Here is a 21,732-nt window from a genome sequence, read left to right as displayed (position 1 = left end):
CAAACCAGAATGCTTTTCTCCTGAATTTTCAATTAAATGTTTGTAACTTAATTATGTCTCACTTTTAGGAGGTCATTCTCCCTCCAGGTATACTTTACTTCCTCTACAACATAAAACATGGCCTAACCACTTGGTTATCTGAACAGCATAGCCTTGCCTAGACAAATTTTCACCATCTGCTCAGAGGCAAAGACCCTAGTCCAAAAGTAAAAGTCCAATGGACCAGATGTGGTTCTTGAGCAAGTTGCTAATGCGATTACAGAAGCCTGACAACTGGCGAAAGAAAATTAATTCAACATTTTAATGATTCACTATCAAAAAGATGCAGATTTCTGCTAAAAGGAAATTATCAGCTGTTGTTCCAGCAGACTGAATAATTGCAATCACAGGACTCTGTAATGAGAGCTTTCCTTTCCACATCAGCTGTCCTGAGACAAGAGCAACTAAAGCAACAGATAACAAACAGGTTTCTTCAAAAAGGATGGGATTTTTCCATTTGGCTCTTTTGCTCAGGCTGCTCTGTGACTGTCTTTCAGAGCACAACGCATTTGTTAGTTTTTGGGCATCTGAGAAATTCTCTATATGGCTTAAAATTATATTGTCTTAGTAGGTTCCATGACTTCTCATATTAATCCCTTTTTATCTCTCTTGTTCTCTCTCTGCCTGCCTGAGTGATTTCATTTTGCCCTACAAGTTTTAACAAATATCACTGCTTTAGGAACAGACTTTTGGTTTTGCCTATGGATTAAAACATGGCACAGCCAGGAATGCCAGGAGAAAGGACCGTGAAGAGAAGTTCTGAGACACCCAGATAAAGCAAGTCATGTCTTTCCACAAGGCTTAGCAAAGAACAAGCGATTGGCTTCTGCAGGTTACTACATGCTGTTTAACTACTTTGCTGCAAAGAACCTCAAGGTCTTTCTAGAGAGCAAGACTGTAATGTAAAAAATGTTTTAAACAAAATTCATTGAAAGAAGACTACTGGCCACTATTAACTACCTTGATAATTTTAGTCTTATCAGATCTGAATTGGGAGTTACAACTTGTAAAGGTTTCTTGGCTGTAGTAGCCCAGCTATGTACTAGCTGCAAAGGACACACAACAGAAGTGAGTTGATCATAAAACAGAACAAGTGGATTTAACTGGTTAAGTAATCTGAAACATACAGATTCGGCTTTAAACAAATGCTATACAACTGTAAATTACACATGGAGGAAAAGCCACTGACAGAAGGTTAAAGTAAGGATGGTTGCTTTTCTGCTTGCAAATCCCCGAGAAAATTACTCTTCCAGGGCAGGGTAGTCCCAAAGGAAATGTCTGTTTCCTAAAATATTAGCTGAAAATTCTGCCCTTCCCAAGCAGGAAACAGCAACCACCTGTACTTCCTTTCACCTCACAATGGGTTGATACAGGTGTGTATATTTTAATATACATATCTCTCACTATCACTCTATTCCCATCCGTCCACAAGCTCCTCACATGCCTTCAGCCCACAGGAAGACATATGACACCTTCAGAAAATACTGCACTGGGGGAGTGGGGCAGCTTTGAGAGCATTTTCCCCCATAGTCAGGAGGAACTGCTCACCTTATGACTATATAAATATCAGCTTTTGTTTTACACATGTATCCCAGAAAGGAATCAACTCACAACAATTCCTTTTTATATTCTGGTTTAAAACAATCTCCCCCTTTTTAAAGGCATTTTCTGCTCCAGCAATGAAGATACAAAAAAAAAAAAAATTTAAAAATGCACCAATGCTCGCACTGACTGAGCTGAGCTACACTGACAGTTACAGTGTTAATATTTGGATAGCGTTTGAGAAAGAGTTAATTGGGAGGAAACTGAATAAACACAGTCACTTCTTTAATGTGGCATCTACTATATTTTCACAGGACAAATAAATACTAAAAAAATCAGCATTTTTTGATTTAGAAGGATTAATTTAGAGAACGTAAGTATTTGACTTTGGAATAGAATAGGTGGGAAGGTTTGAAAAGGAGTGAATGAAAAAATCAGATAGTGTGATCAGATTCAGCTCTGTGGAACCTGAGATATACCCTGAACAAGCGGGGAAGCATCCTCAGTTTTGGCTCCAGTTCTTTTAGACACATGGGAATGTGTTTCCAAGCTGGGACCTGAGAACCAGAGTGCACATTCATATTCACTTTCTGTTCCAGCAGAGGATGATCTGTTTTGCTGGCAGCATTGGTCAGGTGGGTCCCAGCGGTTTTTGGTCTCATGCACGTTTTTTTAAAGCAAATGTTAGAAACAAGGGGTGGGGGGTGGGGGGCAGGGGGAAGGAGACAATGAGGTGAAAATTTATGGCTGCCTGCTTGGCACATGCCTAAACCTGAACTGGGGGCTGAACACTTTGACCTGAAAACTACACAGTAGAAGAGATGAGGAATTCCAGATGCACTAGAAACCTGCTTCATTACTGTCCAAGAGAAAACTAGAACAGTTTCATAAGAATAATCAAAGGTTTACAATATATCACCTACAAGGATACTTCACCTAGTTTAGACAAACCCTAAGAAAGTGAGGATAACAGTGGCTGAGGACTAACCTATTAACCATGCCTACAAATAAGGTCTGTAGGACAGGAAGCAAGGTTGCAGCGAGAAAGATACAGGCAAGACTTTCAGATAGAACACAGCTAGACATTAGAAAAACCATCTGTAAAATAGGCAAAGGACTGAAGCAGATTGCCAAGGAGAATGAAGTATCACCACCCCTGGAGGCTGCAAAAACCAAGTTAGAGACACATCTGTCAGCTAAAGGCATAGCTGACAGCTGATGGTACCTCGGGGCCATGCATGGCCAGACCACTTTTTCAGGTCCCTCTCAGAGACCTCCCCTGCCCCCATGGCTATTTAATTAGTACAGTGACAACACAGTTTTGATAGCATTTACTTTCAGATGTAGCATTTACTTTTTTAAACTCCTTTCATGGAAAATGGAAACAAAGCCATTTTTTCACAAAGATGTGAAACTGCAATCAAGCGAGCATAATTTAAAAAGACAGATGCATTCAGCAGCTTACTGACTCAGCTAAACTATATCAGATTTAACAAACTTCATGATTGGAACGCTCTCTCTCTCTCTAATGTAATGACACAGACTATGCTACAAGCGGGAGTGAAGAAGCAAGGACAAGCAGAGATGGGAGCAGAGTTCAGAGCAGCAGTGTGAACAAGTTGGCCTGGAGCTGTGAAACAGCTGGAGCCAACAGAAGCTGTAGAATCCAGGCAAGAGCAGATGGGCCCTGGGATGAGGGGGAAAAACAGGCAGGGCTCTCCATCAAGCAAAATTCCCATTTCCCCTACCTCTCATTTCAGAAGGGGATGCTAGCCAGCAAGCTACTAAAAAATGCCTGGAGATGGGAACCCTGGAGGCCACCTCAGATCCACACATTCTTTTCTCAACAGCTTGTTGTGAGAGAGAGAAACGAGGGAGCCATAAGACAAGCCAATAGTGTGCATATTTCCCATTGAGAGAAATCAAAACCAAAATAATTTAGGTCAAACTGACCCAAAATAGATTAAAAATATTTCAGTTTGCTAGGTTACACAGAAATTTTTCCTCTTAGGTCACTTTGACACCAGCTGATGGTGGCCTGTGCATGCCTGGTGATGCAGAGAATGTGAAGGTAGTTGTCTCATTGCCCATGAGTCACCTGTGGCGGCATCTTCTTTTCCAATTGCCACAGCACAATATGGAGATGCTGGCTAGCCAAGAAGCCCTGCCCAAGGAGAAAACTCAAAGTATGATGCAGCCAAAATAAAATTTTCCATGAGGCTCTTGGCAGAAGCTCAGGCAGATTAAACTGGATATTGAACTGAGTCACAAAGTATTTTTGAAATTCTGTTCAATTTTTTGCATGTTTTCCTCAGCTGAAAAAAAAAAAAAAAAAAGAGTTTTTTGGGTTGGTTTTTTTTTTTTTTTTTAAAAAAAACCCCACACCTAATCCATGTGGCAAATAAGCGTTTTAATATTATTTCTAACAGAAAGCAAATTCCCAGCTTTGAATAGCTAATGAACAGCAAAAATGATGTAGGACTATATCCACTCTAGAACCAGGAAACAATGGTACAGACTTTCCTAAGTTCATGCAAGAAATGGGAAGTCATTCAAAATGAAGATCAAGCCAGTAATTACCACACATAAGCAAATCAAGTAAAGGCAGAAGATCATATTGCTTTCAATAAACTTAGTGACACTCCCGTAGTCCCTAGTGCAGGCTAGTATTCCTTTTTAGTTTAGAATTTTTCTAAACATAAGCTTCAAGTCCACTAAAATACTCTTTGACACTAGTAAATTTTTATAACTAACAAAATTGGTTGTTAATTTTAAACTTTTATCTTTTAAAACATGTCACCACAAACAGCATTGTGGCATTCCAGCTTTACTGTTTTCAGCAACTGTCTACCAGATCAGTTTGAAAATGATTTCTTAAAGCATCAGTCCTTTATATTTCTCCTTGTGAGCGGAGTCTCATGGTGGGTTCTTCCCCAGTTTAAGTATTATGATATATCAGCTGGTTCAGTCCCTAGGAAGTACATGGTGGTTTCATCTGCCTCAGAGGAGCACCATAAGCAGTTAGTTATCGACTCTTTCCTTTTCAAAAATTTTATTTTGTGCACCATGGCTATGATTTGTTTTCAAATCCTTCGTATGGAAAACCATTTCTCCCCCCAGCTCTGTTTTGAGTATGTGCTGATGGAAGAGACATATTTATTCAGGAGATGCCATTTTAACGCAGTCATTTCTCACAGTAAATTTACCTTTTAAAGCAGTACTTCTGCTGAAAAATAGTCTGCCTTAAAATTACTTATACTTACTCTTGGGCCGACTCCTCCAATAGGTCCAGCTGGTCCTACTTCTCCCTAAAAGAAATCAGGACTCAATAATCTTGATGCCAAGTCTAGCTTTAAAAAAGAAAATCTGCAGATAACTGTTTGTATTGATTATATCATCTTAAATTTGCTTCAGATGTGTTTGTATGAGTACAAGTCTGATAGCAACATTACAGGAGAGACTAATCTCATTTCAAACAAATTCATTAGCCAGAAAGCCATGCCCTATGTAGCCCCTAGATGCAGCCAGAAAGGCTGTTAAATTGTTGGTATACCTACCATTATAGCAATATTTTCACAATTTTGAGCAGGGAGAGATTTGGCAATGATGGGTCAACCTCTCTGTCTGCCCTGTAGGTACTCTCTTCTAGCAACATCTGACACTTCTGGACTATAAAAGCAGTAGGAACATCCTGCTTTTCTCTTCCATGTTGCTAAGGTACAACCACCAAGTTAGCCAAGCCATTTTGCTAGGGTTTAACCTTGTCTTTTCTCCAGAATGGAGGCAGGCTCGGGGTCAGGCTTGTCAGGTGTGTAAAAGAAGAAACAAGACACTGTGCCTGTGCTACGCAGTGCACTGATATAATTATGCATGATGGGGAGCTGTAGCATTAACTCTTCAGGGTTCACTCATTACACAGTTATATTAAAACATGGACTTGTATCAGTGCTGTGCCAGGATGTCATGCTGTGATCATTTTATGGTTCACTGACCCTCCTCAGTATGGAAGATTTTCTCCAGGTTTTGGAGGAAGTGGTACACCACCTTTTCAATTACAAGCAATAGGAAATAGAGGAATTAAGAAATCTAATATGCAGCTTCCTGGCTTCTAACTAAACAGATCATTTTGCCACTGTTAGCTTTTACTCACTCAATATTTGTCATGGAAGCCCATAATTAAGCTACTTAGAAGTCTAGAGGTCTATCCCCAGAATCATTGATTAAATTATTTCTAATGTTAATTACTTTGAGCCTAGGAGACATCAGTTTTTATTTTCATGATGATGAATTAAGAATACTCAATAAATTTATAAGATGAAGAGCTGCCTTCCTCCTCTTTCAATTAATGGGGTCTAATGGTTTACTTAAGTGTAACTAGGATACTGTAATTTAATTCATATATGGTTTCTATCTCCATACTACACCCCCATCTCCCCAGTTTAACTACAAGAACCACATCTAACTCTGGATGCATATTATCTGAGATTCCACTGAAATAACTAATATAAACCATATAATGGATGCACAGCCCCATAAGGCTGCTAAAACCTCTTTGCAACACCTGCCAAAATGCAAAAGAAACTTGAAATTTTGCACACCACCACCATAAACACCTAACCATTGCTGTCTAACCCTGTTAACCCTCACAACTTTTTCTTTTAAACATAATCTCTTGATTGGATAATATTTCCATCTTACCTCAACTCCTTTGGGGCCTTGTGGCCCTGGAGGCCCTCGGTCACCCAGAAGTCCCTAAACATCCAAACAGACACAGTGAGAACTTATATCAACCAACAATCAGGTTGGTCTAGTTTCTCTCCTCTTACAAACCTGGAAAGAAATGCAAAACTGAGGAAGCAGACCTCTTTTCTTACCATTGTTCTTTGGATTTCCCTTAGGAACTCAGGAGAAGATGCAGCAGAATTTTAAAATCTGCTGGAAAACTGAGTATCTTACAAACTTCTACCACACAGATTCTTCTAAAGCTTTTTTCTTTTGTCTTTTTGAAAAGGAAATTAAAAAAATATTGGAGCTTACAAAAGAACAGTTCCTCTTTTTTGAAGACGTAAAGCACACCATCATAATAGGATTAAAGCAAAACCAATGTAACTCTTAGAGATCTTTAATTTAGGTAGTCTTTAGCATAACGTGATCACAACATTGCAATGGAAATGAACTACAAAGTGAATTTAAACTACTAGCTTGTCCAAAACCACTTGTGCTTTTCAGCCCTTACTTTTCTGTCAGGATTATAATCAGCTTCCCAGAGATAAAGCACCTTATCCTCTGCCAGCTCTGAGTTTTCATGACTACTTGCACCAACATTTTCAAAACTTTGTTAAAATGACTTCGCAGCTAGCAGTGTCAAAAATCTCAGTCATCCCAATTACAATGGTAGTAATTGGGAAAAGCACTTGACCTGGCGTAGGACAAAAAAAAAATAATAATCTGTGTAAACATATTATTAATGTTCTGGGAAAGCTAAGCTTAACAATATCAGATAAGGCAACAAGAACAAAGAAACTGCCCCTTAGGAGAGACATGATTAGCCTCTGAAGAAAGCAATGGTGGGAAAGTTCCAAGTGTAAGCCTTATTAGTTGCTTACTAATGAAGCTAAAGTCTAGACAGAAGATGCAGGCATTGGTCCAGTAACAGTTTACTTAGCACACAAAGTAAAATGGAACAGGCCACCTCAAGGTACTGAGTTTCATCAGAGCCCATCAGTCTGGGAAAGACTGGGGTGGACTGCTGTTTGACATACCAGCCCAAAAGTGACAGGAGGGCTTTTAGTAGCACTACATAAGTAATATTCTTGTGTGGTTAGTCATGAAAATTTTTCATTGACAGAACTGTTGTTTTATTCTAATAGCAAAGCACATTAGGAGATATGGCTTTCAGTAAAATGTAATTGCACAGTGGAAACATTAGCAACACTGCTACTGTACACACCCTTCCACTGCACTTAAGTGAAACCAGAAAAAAAGTCCCAGACTGTAAAATTAATATTAAGACTAAATGAAATTTCCATCTCCCCTTTGAGGTTTCAGGCAACAAACAGAAAATGAAAGTAGTCATTAGACATGTGCCAAAGTGTCTGGAAAAAACTGAGGGAGTCAGCAAATGGGGGTATCCTCTATTTCACATATATAACCTCCCAGTTGACCATCCCTTCCAGAAGTGGTGAAACTCCTAATAGCCACTTCTATTGAATGCGTTATCCAAACAAACATAAATGAGCAGGGGAAGGAAGTTCTCGACTACTTCCATAGTACAACACACACTGCTGGAAAAACTACAGTTATAGTCAGCATATTCTGACCATCTTTTCCGCTCACTTTTCTCGGTTACAGAGCATAAATAATTGCAAGACTAACATAGGAAACAAACTAAATTATTTCAGAAATTCTTAAAAACATTCTTCTTCCCTTTTTAAAAATGTAAGTGTGCTTTTTTTTTTTTTAAGTGGTGGATCAAGATCAAACACCTTCTAAAATACTGTTTTCAAGCTGAGTAATGTGCTATAGACCAAATTATGTAATGAATCCTTTGATCATTATTTCAGAGAGGTCAGATTTGCTGATTACTGCACTAATTTAGGGAAAATTGACAATCCAGAACTTCTACTGGTATTTAAAGTTGGCTGATCACACTCACAGAGCTTAAACTTTCCACTAAGAGGCTGAATTTCTCCCATGCCAACTGCCAAAAAATAAAGCCTACCCTGCTTTCTTGGCTTTTAAAATGGGTATTGCTTCTGAGGAAGCATAAACAAAAACATGAGGAAGAGAGCAGCACAGTGAGAACAGTTTTCTAAAAATAAAAGCTGGAGGAATTTTTTTAAAACTGCAGTCAACACAAGACAGTGGGGAGTCCCAAAAGCCAAACATTTCCAGTCTTATGCAGCCCTTCTCCCTTGGTATGAGGAGCAATGTAAGAATTTTTCCAGTTTGGTAATCTTCCTTCTCAAATATAAGTCATCAGTTCTCCCTGATTAGAGCAGGCTGTCTAAGCTTTTTGTCTCTAAGACCAAATGTGCCAGAGATCATGGAATCTTGTTCAGCTATGTAATTTCTGTATCAAAGGAATACAGAGTCTTAAACTCCATAGGCTACCTTTTGGTACTTTTTTGCTGGAATCCGTGAAAAGGCAATACATCAGTAATGTATGTATTAAACATCAACCCAATTCTAACAAAAACATCTAATTTAACACTTTGGATATAATGTGGAATAACTCTTACTGAAGAAACTGGGCAGCAGGGATTAGATCTCAGTTACATCATTCATGTATCAGTTTGCAGTACTGAATCTGATCTGCAGTTCAAGAACTGATGTATTTTTCTTCTACTATTTCCCCTAGACTCTAGACACAGTGTTGCATCAAAAGATTTTTTTAAGTGCCCTGGTAATTCAGAAACACAGGAGCAACTGCCACTGCAATGGTCAGATAAAATTCATTCATATAAGGCTGCTAACATTATACATACACACAAACAAGTTAGCAAAACAGTAAATCAGAACTAAAGAAAAAGTCCACACCTGTCTCAGGAAATGTATTTTAACTTCTCCCCAATTTGCCACATCAGATAATGAGTTCTCAGCCTTCCTAGTAAATTCATGTCTGAGCTATTTTGGGACAAGGCTCTTAACACAGTTGAAAGATACAAGATGCAGAAAAGATTGGCTATGGCTTTGGCAACTGGATTATTTGAGATGTTCTCAAGAATGATTAACTTTGGCACGGTGGGATTGTTACAATCTTCCAGGTACAAATAAGACTGTCTTTAAAATATTTCCTATGTTTTCTTGAGTAATCTGCCACAGAATTTCACAGCTTGGTTGATGGGAAATCTTGTAATTTCCATCTCTATTTATTCATGGACAGCTTGCATGTTTTGTCCTTAGACCGATGCTGCTGTTGGTCTTGCACAGTTCTTTTGCCTCACCAACTTCTGCCCTCTGGTTTACTTACAAAGCCCAAAACCCCCCTTCATTTTGGTAGGATAAATAAACTGCCTCTCAGAATACAGTCATTCAAGTATCCTTTTCTGCATCTAGTCTGACTTGATTGAGTCCTTCTGGAATACAAATGCCCAGAACTGTGTGTACTACTTAGATAAAGTCTTCTCGTGCTTTGTGCAGTGGCATTAATAAGACACCTTGCCTCATGTGTTCTAGAATTTCACTTAATTTCTAACCACCTTATTGTGCTTTTATTTCAGAGAGATCTGGCAGTGTCTTTCCTTCTTGCCAGGTGTGAAGCTCTAAGTTTACAGTAGGATTTATTGTTTTACTCCTTGCATGCATCAGTCTGAAGTAACACAAGTGGGATGAATTAGTACAAAGTACAGTTTTTAAGATCGTCTAAGATGCTCAACTTTGTTTCATGTACAAATTTCATTCCATCTTACTTGTGCCTATTTATTAGTGAAAATACAATGTAAGAATAGTCCCAAGGCTGGTGAGTGAAGAACTTAATTGGTACTTGCCTTTCAACAACAAGTAGTCAATCTTTAGATATTATTCAATCATCTTCCTCTGGGTTAATTTCTGATCCACCTGCACTTTTTGTACTAGTCTCTACCTTTTCCATTTTAAACAAAAATTTCCCATATGTGCTTTTATCCAAAACTTCATTGAAAACTCTATACATGTGAATTATTGCCTAAGCTTGGTCTAAAATATTAGTCTACTAAAGAACAGAGGCTAAATTAATCTGGCACAGTCATTTTTTGGTAGATAAATTTTATCCATTATTATTATATATATTATTTTATCCATTATTTAATCTGGTGTGTGAATTTTACCATTTTTTCCATATCTTTAGCTACTATTTCTTTCAAAATTTGTTAAAAAAATTTCTGTACTACTCAGGTGAGACTATAGAGATCTGCATGCATTTTATTTAAATATAGGTGAAACATATGCTACTTTCTAGCTATATAGCATTTTCTCAAAATTTCTTTGCACTTAACTTGCCATTACATGCTTCCATCTAACACAGTAATTGCCCTCATAACTGCACGGATGGCATTAAACATTAGATTAACTTCCTCATATAAATACCTGAGGCAACGTACCTGTATTTTGACAGTAAGATTATCTTCTCATAATGCCAGTGTCCGTCTCTCAGAGCTTTTCCTCAGAGATTTATACTGTTTATTGTTACTATGAATAAGTTTTCATATAGTCTTACCTTAGGACCTTCAGGGCCATTTAATCCAGGTACACCAATATCTCCTGGAAACCCCTAAAGAAATCATACAGACAAACGATTTACAGAGTAGGAATGTTTCCAATGTACTTGTTTTGATTCTGTTCGTTCATTCATTCAACAAACCCGAATCACAGAAACAAGAAATAAATTTGTTCTACCATCCCCAAAACGTCAAAATCCATTAAGTTTCCTTGAAAGGACTTGGATAAGTGACAGATTTTAGGCAGCTTTCATTAAACTCAATTTAGCATATGTCAGTCTGGGTTTCGTTTCTCTTAGCATAAGACTTTTTATCCATTAAGCAACATTTGAAATTAAACCACTGGATTGGTCTTGATGCACAAAAAATCCCCACAAAGCAGCCAGCACCAGGTCCTGTACTCATGAATTCAACTATTTTTTAAAAAAAGCTTAGAGAGCAGCTGAAACCCTTTAATCCTCGGCCGCACTTTAAGGACGAGATCACTGCAAGATTAAGAAAAGAGTAGAAAGCCTTTTGCCTCCAAATCAGCAGGTGCTAATCCAGGTCTGGCTGGCAGTAACTGAAGGGCACCAGCATGTAGCATTATTCAGAATAAGCCTTTGTGAAATAGTGTGTGGTACAGGTCCAGCTGTTGGTAAAGAAAAAATGAATATGCAAAGGAAATGAATCAATTAAAATGACCACCCCACACCGTCTGGCCAGTAGGCAGAGTGGTACACTATGAGGATGCTTCTATGTCAGGTGAATCCAGTGCTACAACTAGATTGCTTTATAAGGAATGAGTGTATTTTAAGAAAACAAAAATGATGCAGCTAACCCTTATGCAATACAGTAGTGAGTTAAATTTCATAAACATCCAGTGAAGAAACATAATCTTTATATTTGTAGGATAAAGTAAAGCATTGGTAATTGACTCTTTAGTTAGCACAGGGCTCAGTCATCTGCCAAGATAGTATTTGATTTGTTATTTTTATAAACTTCTACATTTCATTAATCTTGCCTATGTGAAAATAGAAAGACTGCCACTGAAAAGTTCTTCCTCCGAGTAAAATATTTATTACTACATTTGTGCACATCCATCACCTAACGCTAGTAAAAACAAGTTTTCTTCTTCCTTAACAGAAAATCATTGCAGATTAAAAATTATAAATACCAATCTTTGCATGCATACTTTTCCAATAATGGAAATGAAAGCACCATACATGTTCAGAACAATTTAAAGAACATCTCATAAAGAAATTCCAGCATGAAATTCTCTCTGGCACCCTTCCATACTAATGCAGGCTAATACATATCATCATTAAAGCTTCAAGAGTCACTTTTCAGGTTCTCTAAGCAGGAAAGAAGAATTTTTAAAAAAAATATAATTGCCTCACTAGGTGGATAATAGTTAACGATACTCAATTCTTCCAGAACAGCTGAGCTTCAAATACAGGCAATAATAATTTCTAATGATTATGCATAATTAGCTGACATTAATCACAAAAAAACCTTACCAGAAAGATAAGGAGAAATCATAAAGCAAGAAATTTAAAAGAAAACATTATTTCACCCTCAACTACCACATTATAATAAAATTAAGTATTTAGGGCATCACCGTTCTTACTTGTAGGGCTTACTTCTGTTTGCTTTCTGTAACCTGTTCTTAACAGGATGCAGAGAGACTTATAAATAGAGATTTAGATGGCATGCAAATATTTTTAGGTGTGTTTATATATTAAATAAAAAACACGTATAAAACAATATAAAAAAGAATTATGATTTCTTTAAAAAAAAAACGGGTTTAGCACTTGAATGCTAGTGAGTACTAAAGCAAACCACTAAAGAATAAAAAAGAACTGTTCTGGGTTTTCAAAATAAGTGGAACAACCCTAACACACAACATTTCACAAAACATCACGGTGGTAATTTCTTTTTGCCATAAAGCAGTACCAGTAGAGCCGTGCAACAACTCCAACATGCCTCTAGGTGGCACATAGCATATTAGTCACATGTGACCAAGGCACCCAGACTGATACCTAAAGTACTCACATCAGCCTAGATTTCTATACAGTTCATAAGAGGATTTTTTAAAAATCCCGACCACACTTACCTACTGAAATACACTGAAGAGTTAGGTCAATTCTTTGGGAGTTGCTAACTCATCCTTTCTTGATTCTAAATCTGGTTATTTTACAGACCTTAAATAGTTACCAAGGGGTGGGTGGTTTTATTCATCTGTGAATCTTTAACTAATGTGTGAACAAGTGCTAGATGCTGACATAGAGACAATTTCCCTCATGGCAATAAACATTCCAGAAAACAATCTGTCAAGAAAAATGTGTATTTAGAAAGATTCTTATACTCTTATAAAGGAATACATCTACTTTATTTATTTATTTGCATAAATACTTCTAGAAGGAATTCAGTAAGAACTATGAGATGTAAGCATTGACAAGCACCATCACAGAACATCAAGACATTTGGAAACCTTTCCACGTCAGGCAAAGTCTTAGGATGCAAGAGGGCTACTGGCCTGAGAGCATCAACACTAGCGGTGCATTTAAAAGTCTAAATATCTTTATCATTTTTGTCTTTGCCGTAAAGCTGGATTTAGTCTTTTCTTCTCAAGCACTAGCACAGAGAAAATGCAGATGCTATGGCACTATTAGAACACTATTTCCAAGACATTCTCACATCAATAATCTGTGAGATAACTGTAATAATCCAGGACACACATAATCACTTAAGACAATTCCAGAAAATGAATGAACCAGAAAGGAGTTCTTAAAATGCCTCAGCAATGGTGTTTGCCATTCAGATTCTGAGTAGTGAAGTGGTATACATTTCTACCTATATCTGACTTTGTCACGAGTCATTCAGCAGCCAGCTACTCAAGGTTAAAAATTCAGTATTCTTCCATAAGTGAAAGGCCAGGAGATCAACATATAATTAGTTGCCAGCTGCACCGTAATTTTCAGCGGAGACTGTTCAGAACAAAACATCACTCAGTATCATTACTTCTCCTAAGGAAATGCAAAGTGTAGATTCTTATCTTCCCATCAGCCAGAAGCCTGGCAGCTGGTACGTTACAAATTATTTTCAAAATCTTGCTGCAGATGTGGCCTTTTGCCAGCAAAGTGCTTTAGAGTTCACTCAGTTTAATCAAACAAGAGGTGGTGTCAGAAGAACCTGAAGTACCAGCTATCTCAACACAAATGAACTTTAACCTTGCTGTGAAAGTGTTGCTCTTTGTACTGAATACATTTAAATATAAAATTAACATATTTATTGCTCTCATTTATCTATATAATCTTTAATTAACAAAAAATGCAGAGATGATCAGACTGTTACTATGTCGGGGCGTGACTTTTTGTACTTAAGTCAGTGCTTCAGAGATGACAGATCTGCAAAAGCTGCTGCTTTTCTTTTGTTTGTTTTCCTGTGTGGCTGCTAACATGGAAGCAGAGTATCAGAAATGTTTGGAAATTACACTCTATTTCCACTAGGAATTCTCTTACATTTGCAGTATCCCACTCACTCCAGGCTGTTGCCACATGACATCTGTCAGCATTGTATTAGACACTGACCCTCATGCTCTCTAGCTCCTCAGTACCCCTCAATGGGATCGGGATACGAGCGCTGGTGGAAAGGCACCACAGGGCAAAAACCTCTCCAGGGACTGCAATAGTCCCTTCAGTTGCCAAGTTTCCCTGCTCCAATATTATTTCATTCAATCACATGCTGTGTTTCATTTGAATGAGAATTTAGAATGAATTTTCAGAAGCAATACTGACTGGATGCAGCTACTGAACTTCAAGATACCTTATTAGAGCTTTATTACTAATTGTCATCAAATTACAAAAGGAAGATTTCTGCATAAAACTACAATCTCTCTAAACTGAGAAAACAAGCTGTGATTTTGTATTCCGAAATAAGTATTTATTATTCTTCTGACAGGACACGCTATGCAATTCAATTTAAAGAAAAAAAATCTATTTTTCTCTCTGCACAATTTTAGAAATGTCAGTATTCACACAGTTACAGGACTTTGCTCTTTGACATTTATACAACTGCGTGACAGTATCAATAATGTGCCAAGTACAAAGAGGAAAATAGTAAGAAAAAAAAAAGATTTGAAATGAGCTTTCTTCTGTGTGTGCCTATCTAGCCAAAGTTTAATGCCAGCATTTTTAAAGGGCAGAGACAAAACTTTAATTTTTTCCTACAAACCTTCAATTCTGATTTTGGAAAGGGTGGGGGAAGGAATCTAACAGTACAAATTACAACTGTACAATTGCAGTTTGTCAGAGAACAGAAAAAAGGTCAATCATGGATTATAGCATACAATACAGGAAAACTTTGCAATTTACTGTTGCTAAGATGTCAGTAAAACGATGCTGATGTTGCTTTGTGCTTTTGCCTAATTGCACATGGCAGATTTATTCAGCCACGCTCACTGAAACCCTAGTGATTGATGTTCCTGTGAGAGACTTAAAGTCACCAGTTTTCCAGATGTGATGCATCATCCTTTAAAGCCATCTAGTGCATCTACATACTATATGCAACGCACATTAGAATCCTTGTATTTACAACAAGTAGTATCTAGTGTAGTCTTTAGCGTGAGCAAGGCCCTACACCAACCCTTCAAAACATGTCCTTCACAGACCTGCTTGGCTGCTTGATGGCCAAGAAGGTGGCTGGTGATTCACCTGAGTGACCAACACAGCAGCACCAGCCACCAATCAACATATTAAGGACCAAGTCTTGAAGTATTCTGTAAATCTATAATATGAATAATTAAGAGCTTTGGTAAGAACTTCAATGCAGACCCACTCCAAGGATCAGACAGGATTTCAGAGGGAGCTTGGCAGTTTGGTTAGAGCTACACCTGCTGTTGAACACTGTTTAACAGTCTCCATGTCTGCCCTGAAGACTTCCAGCAGTCAACCTGCAAGGTGCACCACAGAAGAGGTGGTCTGTTGGGCAATCACGGTTCAGGGAGACCTTAGCCACCTGATCAATTGCTTTCACAAGACTCAAAAATCAAGCCAGTCATTCAACATTAACAGCTACTTTTGTGGAACTTTCCAATACATATAACAATGCTAAGCAGAGAGATTGAAGTTTTAAAATTTTGTTCTGACTTATGGTAAAAACAAGCATCAAATGTCAGCATTTCGTAAGGGACAGAAATACCAGATTATGGATTTATTTTAAAATATTCAGGCTCAGTTTTGTGTTACAAGTCCTCCAATAACAGTCAAATGACTATGGTCTGAGGAATGGGTCTTCTTTCAGGCATGCTTCTAATGATATAAGAGACAGTGGAATTTGACAAAGCCTGAATACAGAGGCAAGTCATCAGGAACAACTCTCTGCATTTTGAAAATCAAGTATCCCTGCCCTTAAACCTTAGAAAATAGACTAGTAACTGATAGTGAAATAATCCTTGTGCAAGAGGAACTCTGTTCTCTTGCAGGAGGATTATTTCACTGTAAATTGCTTCTATGCTGCTAACAACTGTGTGCCCATACATACCAGACCACAACTAGACTAAGGCCAGACTGAAAAAGTAAGGCAGAAATTTCAAATTTATTTGCAAGACTACTATTTCTTCTAAGATCAACACCAAAACCCAAGAGCCAAAGCAGTGCAGGTGTTTAAAATCAAATAGAAACCATTTAAATATTAGCTTGCCTTACTCTAGGCAGATTCAGAACATTAGGAGTTAAGTAACACCCTGGTAAAGCAACACAAATCAAGTTTTGTTTATCTGCATGTCCCTTCTTTTCCTGTGAAGTCTCACCACAGCTCTGCCTGAAAAAGGAAAATCTCCAAGATGGCAAATTCTATGCAAAGTACCTATGAAGGTCTGTGGAAACAGACTAGGACCTAACAGGCACAGACTGCATTATCATAATCACTCTGAAGAAAATATAAAACACAGGAGGGTCACATGAACAAGCATTCTTCAACATTATTAAAAAGTCAAGGTAAATTGAATATTTCTGCGAAATTAATACCTATTTCTTGAAAAAAAATCAGAAAGATGTACTTATGTCAAATAAATATATGAAAGGACCAGTTAAAGATTCTGTGCAAAGGCAAGCAGAAAGTATAAGCAATTCTACAACAAGAACAGTTCTTCAGATGTATGCCAGAACATACAGTTAATTCAGCTATAAAATTGTCTTTATTTCTGTATTTCCTTCAAGTCATTTGCATGCAAGTTATTTGATGCAATATTGAAACAGAAGGCTGTTATCACTGCACTCATGGTATTGTTTGCACAACCTCAAAACATCACGTGATAAGATAAAACATGCATTAAAAATACTTTTTTTTACAATGAACAACTCAAAGCAGCCAGTGATTCACTTACAAAATACGTGCCTTTTTGACTGTTAACTATTATTTGAATGTATCCTTTTCCTTTGTAATGCTATTGCCTTCAGCATGAAACATACCAGCTGAATCCCATATGAGTACCTTCCTGAAAGAATAAGCTAACCACTTCAGATCAAAATACTGCACAGATGAAAAAAGTTCTATTGAAGATAATGACTAATGCTCCCTCTGCTCCACATGAAACCTATTTATAATACTCAGAGCACATCTGAAGGCACATCTGAAGGAAACTATCACCCTCATTCTTAGGGGATAATTAAATGTGCTTCATAGGGTGAAATTTAACTATGAAATATTCTGAATACATGTGGAAGCCTGTTAAAACCTTGCCTAATTTCATTCACATTAACAATAAGCATTACATACTTCATTGTACGCAGTAAACACAGGCATTGTGGGTTAAAACAGTCAGACCAGCACTTTCCACTTGTCATACTGATAAAATAAAGCTCTCTAGAAAGTTGGAATTTTGGCTGTTCAGTTTTAGATGCACAACAAAGCAGGAAAATGTGTAAACTGATGCAGAATATGCTCCATAAAGCGCTCACTAAAGATATCCAGTGCTTTGTGAGCAGCATGTATTCAGGCACGTGACAGCCCCTGGCTCTGCGGCAACATACCCAGAAGAGAATTTGGCTTGACACTGCGGGACTTCTGCACTGAAAAAAATGCACTTGGCAGCCAACCCTCATACGGCCACCCAGAGGGTGAGTACAAGACCTCTGTCCCTCCCTCTACTCGCTCCTACCCATCAGCACTGCAGTTCTCAAATGGACCCTGGCTATGAGTGGGTGGCTTATTCCAACTCTGATCTGGTGTACCTAGGCTGCACAGTGCAGAGGAAAGATTTAGGAAGCAATTCACTGCTGACCTGCATATAAAAAGCCAAAAACCCAGGAGGATAAATGAAGCCTGCCAGGCCTGCTCCCACTGCTGTGTGCAGGGATAACTATAGACTTCAGCTGCTATAGTGCCTGATTTACAGCAGTTTACACAGGAAAAAAATTAGGGATATGACTGTTTATTCTTTATACTGGAAATGAAATACATACTCAAATATGTAATTGGAGAGATCAAAGGATGCCCAGTTTCTTATTTCACATGTACCAAACCCAAGCTTAAACATGGGGACAGGGCACATTTATAAATCCCACTGTCTTAGTGTTGGACAAAAAGAGGAGAGGCAGTTTCAAGTAGGATCTGACAGGTTCTGTCACTGGCCAGACACAGCCTTGTTCCTCCCACTCACAGGAATGCCCAACAAATTCCAACATAGCTTTTTTTTTTTCCCCAATAAAATGTTTCCTAAAAGGCATATGGTATGGGTTGTCATGTCCATACAAGGGGAGTACTTTGAATTTGGTAAGACACTAATTCATCACATTCTCCTGTTTTCAGAAACATCAAGGGGAACACGTAGTATAGGATGTAATGCCTGTTTTCTGCATGGGGTCATGGGAAGTCTGACCATTCAGATAATGAAATAGGAACAAGGAAAGCAGCCCTGTCTGACTGGCTAGCTGTCTGGTTTTGGAAGAAGAGACATGATCAGATATATGACAGTAGGCTTTTCTTGTAGGAAAATCTGCACTAATTGCTCATACTTCATATATCCACTTGTGTCTAAATAGCTTCTGGCAACAACAACTACCTTATTTTTACATGACAAAGTAACAGGGAGAGTAAGATACAATCTTCAGGTTTAAGCTGTTATTTTAAATTCCTTTTATTATAGAACTTCTAGAATTTCGAGTGTGTTCAAGATGCTGGTGTACTGCTGTACTACCTCCCTTCTATTTCTGCTATTTTGCCACGTGGTGACCATGTTTTTATGAAGTAAAAGAAGGCAAAACTTCTTTTACTTTATTTGGATGTCTTGCATGACTGAAGTTATAAGAAACATTGTTTTGTAGTTTTAAACCTGACATTTTGCAGACAATTATTCAAAGAAAACTACCTGGACACTCAAGCTTTAATTATCTAACAAAGCACTTTATTTGCCTTCTAAAGGCTGAAGTAATTCTGCACACCTGAGCAAAACGAAATGTTGAGCTTTCCAGACAGGAAGTTTTCCCACCCGTATCTGCCCTGAGGGTACTAGCCCCAAATGGTGAATTTCTCCCCAGGCCCAAAGGAATAGTACGCCTTGGTTGGAATAAGGAACTATGAAGGACTACCAGGATAGGCATCAGGGTCATCAGGACACAGGCTTCAAGACCAACAATTTGATATTAACCTGCCACAGGTCTGTCTCCCTTGCTGGAAGCTATACAAAGAGAAGAGACAATGCAAAGATCTCTCTTGCTAACAGTGAAGAGGCTTACGAAATCTAAAATCCTGAGTCACAGAGGGGAGGCAGTTGTGGGCAGCAAGCACAGGCTTTGTGCCTTTTTCATTCTGACTGAAGGGCATGAAAATACTTTCTCCCCATTGACTAAAACATACTGGCTTATTCTGAAAAGACTATCTTGTGTTGCTATAACACATTTCCCAATGAGTTTTCTCTCAATGAGGGCTCATCTCCAATAAGAAAGTGTGTTCTTTAGGATTTAGAGGAGCTACAACAACAAAGTAATAAAACCCAATAATTTGGTTTTTGAGGAGCAGAGGCCTTGGGCTCCCTTTTAAAAAAAAGTAGGAATATAGAGCCTTGGTTTGAGGAGATATGCTCCCAGAGTTATTGTATCTTGTAAGGCCAGAGCAACCATCATTGCCAATATGTATCTTCCAGATATATTTAAAAAAAAAATACATCCATCGGAGGAGGCTGATTAAAAAGAAAAATCTGCAGTTTTTGCTTTCATCTCTCCAGCAACTATATGTGTGTCTGTGTATGTGTATGTCTTTCCTGTACAGTCCACAGCATTTTCTCCTACAGCCCATGGTATAAATGCAAAAAAGCACCAAAATGGAACAATTCAGAGACTGACTTAGTTTCTGTGTAAACTTCCATAGTACTATACAGTTCTTAGGCAACTGCACTGCTCAAGTGCTTGGCAATGCTTCTATGTAACTGGTGTTTATTCTTTGTGTTCCTTGCAACTAAAGCTGTTTTGTAAGAGATAAATATGCAACCAGGCTTGGAAAATCCCATTTGTAAACATGCTGTAGAATTAATGAATGGAAGTGTGCCTGAGAAATCACATGAGCCTCATTCAAGGTATAATCCATAACATCTGGATTCAAAAGAGAGCAAATCCTAATCACATAGGCAAATGACAAACTACTTTGTATTCAAAGATCCTGTATATGAATACTTTGCATTAAAAAAATTATGATCTAGAACCTTTTGCACTTCATGGAGGTGAATGAATTCATATGACAGAATAAAAAATATTTTCTAATTCAACTAAGACAACAATCTTCTGTGAAGCAAACCCAGCTACCTCTGATTTTTGTAATTTAGAACTAAATGATATTCAATTTACCTCTATCAAGCAATTTCTTACCTCAGGTCCTGGAGGACCCAGTGGTCCATGGGATCCAGGATCTCCAATTTTCCCCTTAAAAAAATCCAAACAGTTAGATTATTGGTGATAATTTATTTTTTTTACCAACAGATTGTTATGAAGATTTTTAAAAACATTTATCAAAAAGAAAGCCAACAAAAGTGTTGAGATGACTTTTCCACTAAACAGGAAATTTTGTAACTGCCTCTCTTTGGATTCAATTAAAAGTAGTTCTTCATATCTCTTTGAAGTCACAACAAAAAATGCAAATTAGCTTTAGACAAATGAAACTGGAAGTTTTGGGATGATCCAAATAGTCGCATAAAAACCCCCTTGAAATATATAGCTGTTTTCACAATAAAACTACATATTATTTAAAAGTCCAGGAAGTAACTGCTCTGGGTATTGGTTTACTTACTTACCTATATAGTTTAACTATCCAATCACAGCCAAAGAAATGGAAGTTTTGTGATTAATAATAGTAAAATTAGGTCCTATCCACATGTTATAGTAACTCCATTATATACAAATTCTGACACACCTAAGAACTGACCAAAATATTTCTCTAAACTATACCTGTTCTTCCACATTTTTAAAAGTTTGCTGCTGCTGCTGCCATAACTAGGTGTTCCTTGAGCAAAATTAAAGCCTGACCTGGAAAACCTTTTTTAAATTTTTAAAGTAAACTATTTTATTGTAAATGCATTCTACAAAGTTAGATCTTATATTACTTGCAGGACTGAGGTCTCATATCTTCATTTAACAGAATTCAAGAAATCGGTCACATTCAGTTTGTACTTAAAATCCACAACTGTTCAGGAATGGGCTAATTCACATGCTTATCTTTAAATGAAAATGCTTATATCTTTAAAGGCAAAAAGGCTGAGTTTTCCCATCTGAGCTTAAGCAAATTTGTGTAAGTTTTTTGTAGGATTAGTGTTTATATTATAAATTCTCTGGGACAAAGAAAGTATTTTTTTTAATTGAGTTTGAGGGCCTAAGACATTCGTGAGGTCTAAGGTTTACCAGATAGTGGCCTGACTGCACATAAGAAAATTCAGACTGGAGTGATTAATTCTTTAACAGCGTTAAGTATTGGCTATTGGCAGCTT

General features: G+C 37.6%; 1 protein-coding gene across 5 annotated transcripts in view; it reads right to left on the bottom strand.

The window, feature by feature from the left end:
- The window catches only part of COL24A1 (collagen type XXIV alpha 1 chain), a 152,594-nt gene that overhangs the window by 69,980 nt on the left and 60,882 nt on the right, over positions 1-21,732 (bottom strand). For 4 of the 5 annotated variants that reach the window (XM_052801639.1, XM_052801634.1, XM_052801636.1 and 1 more), the window contains exons 19-22: positions 20,621-20,674; positions 10,778-10,831; positions 6,280-6,333; positions 4,845-4,889 (exon numbers count right to left, since the gene is read on the bottom strand). In XM_052801639.1, coding sequence (XP_052657599.1) covers positions 4,845-4,889; positions 6,280-6,333; positions 10,778-10,831; positions 20,621-20,674 — 207 coding nt within the window. The remainder of the gene's footprint in view (positions 1-4,844; positions 4,890-6,279; positions 6,334-10,777; positions 10,832-20,620; positions 20,675-21,732) is intronic. The other variant, XM_052801638.1, reaches the window with a different exon arrangement.

Source organism: Harpia harpyja, chromosome 11 (assembly GCF_026419915.1).
Source record: "Harpia harpyja isolate bHarHar1 chromosome 11, bHarHar1 primary haplotype, whole genome shotgun sequence".
NCBI classification, from domain to species: Eukaryota; Metazoa; Chordata; class Aves; order Accipitriformes; family Accipitridae; genus Harpia; species Harpia harpyja.
Note: the sequence above shows the minus strand (reverse complement) of the source record. Positions and strands in the feature narration are given on the sequence as shown.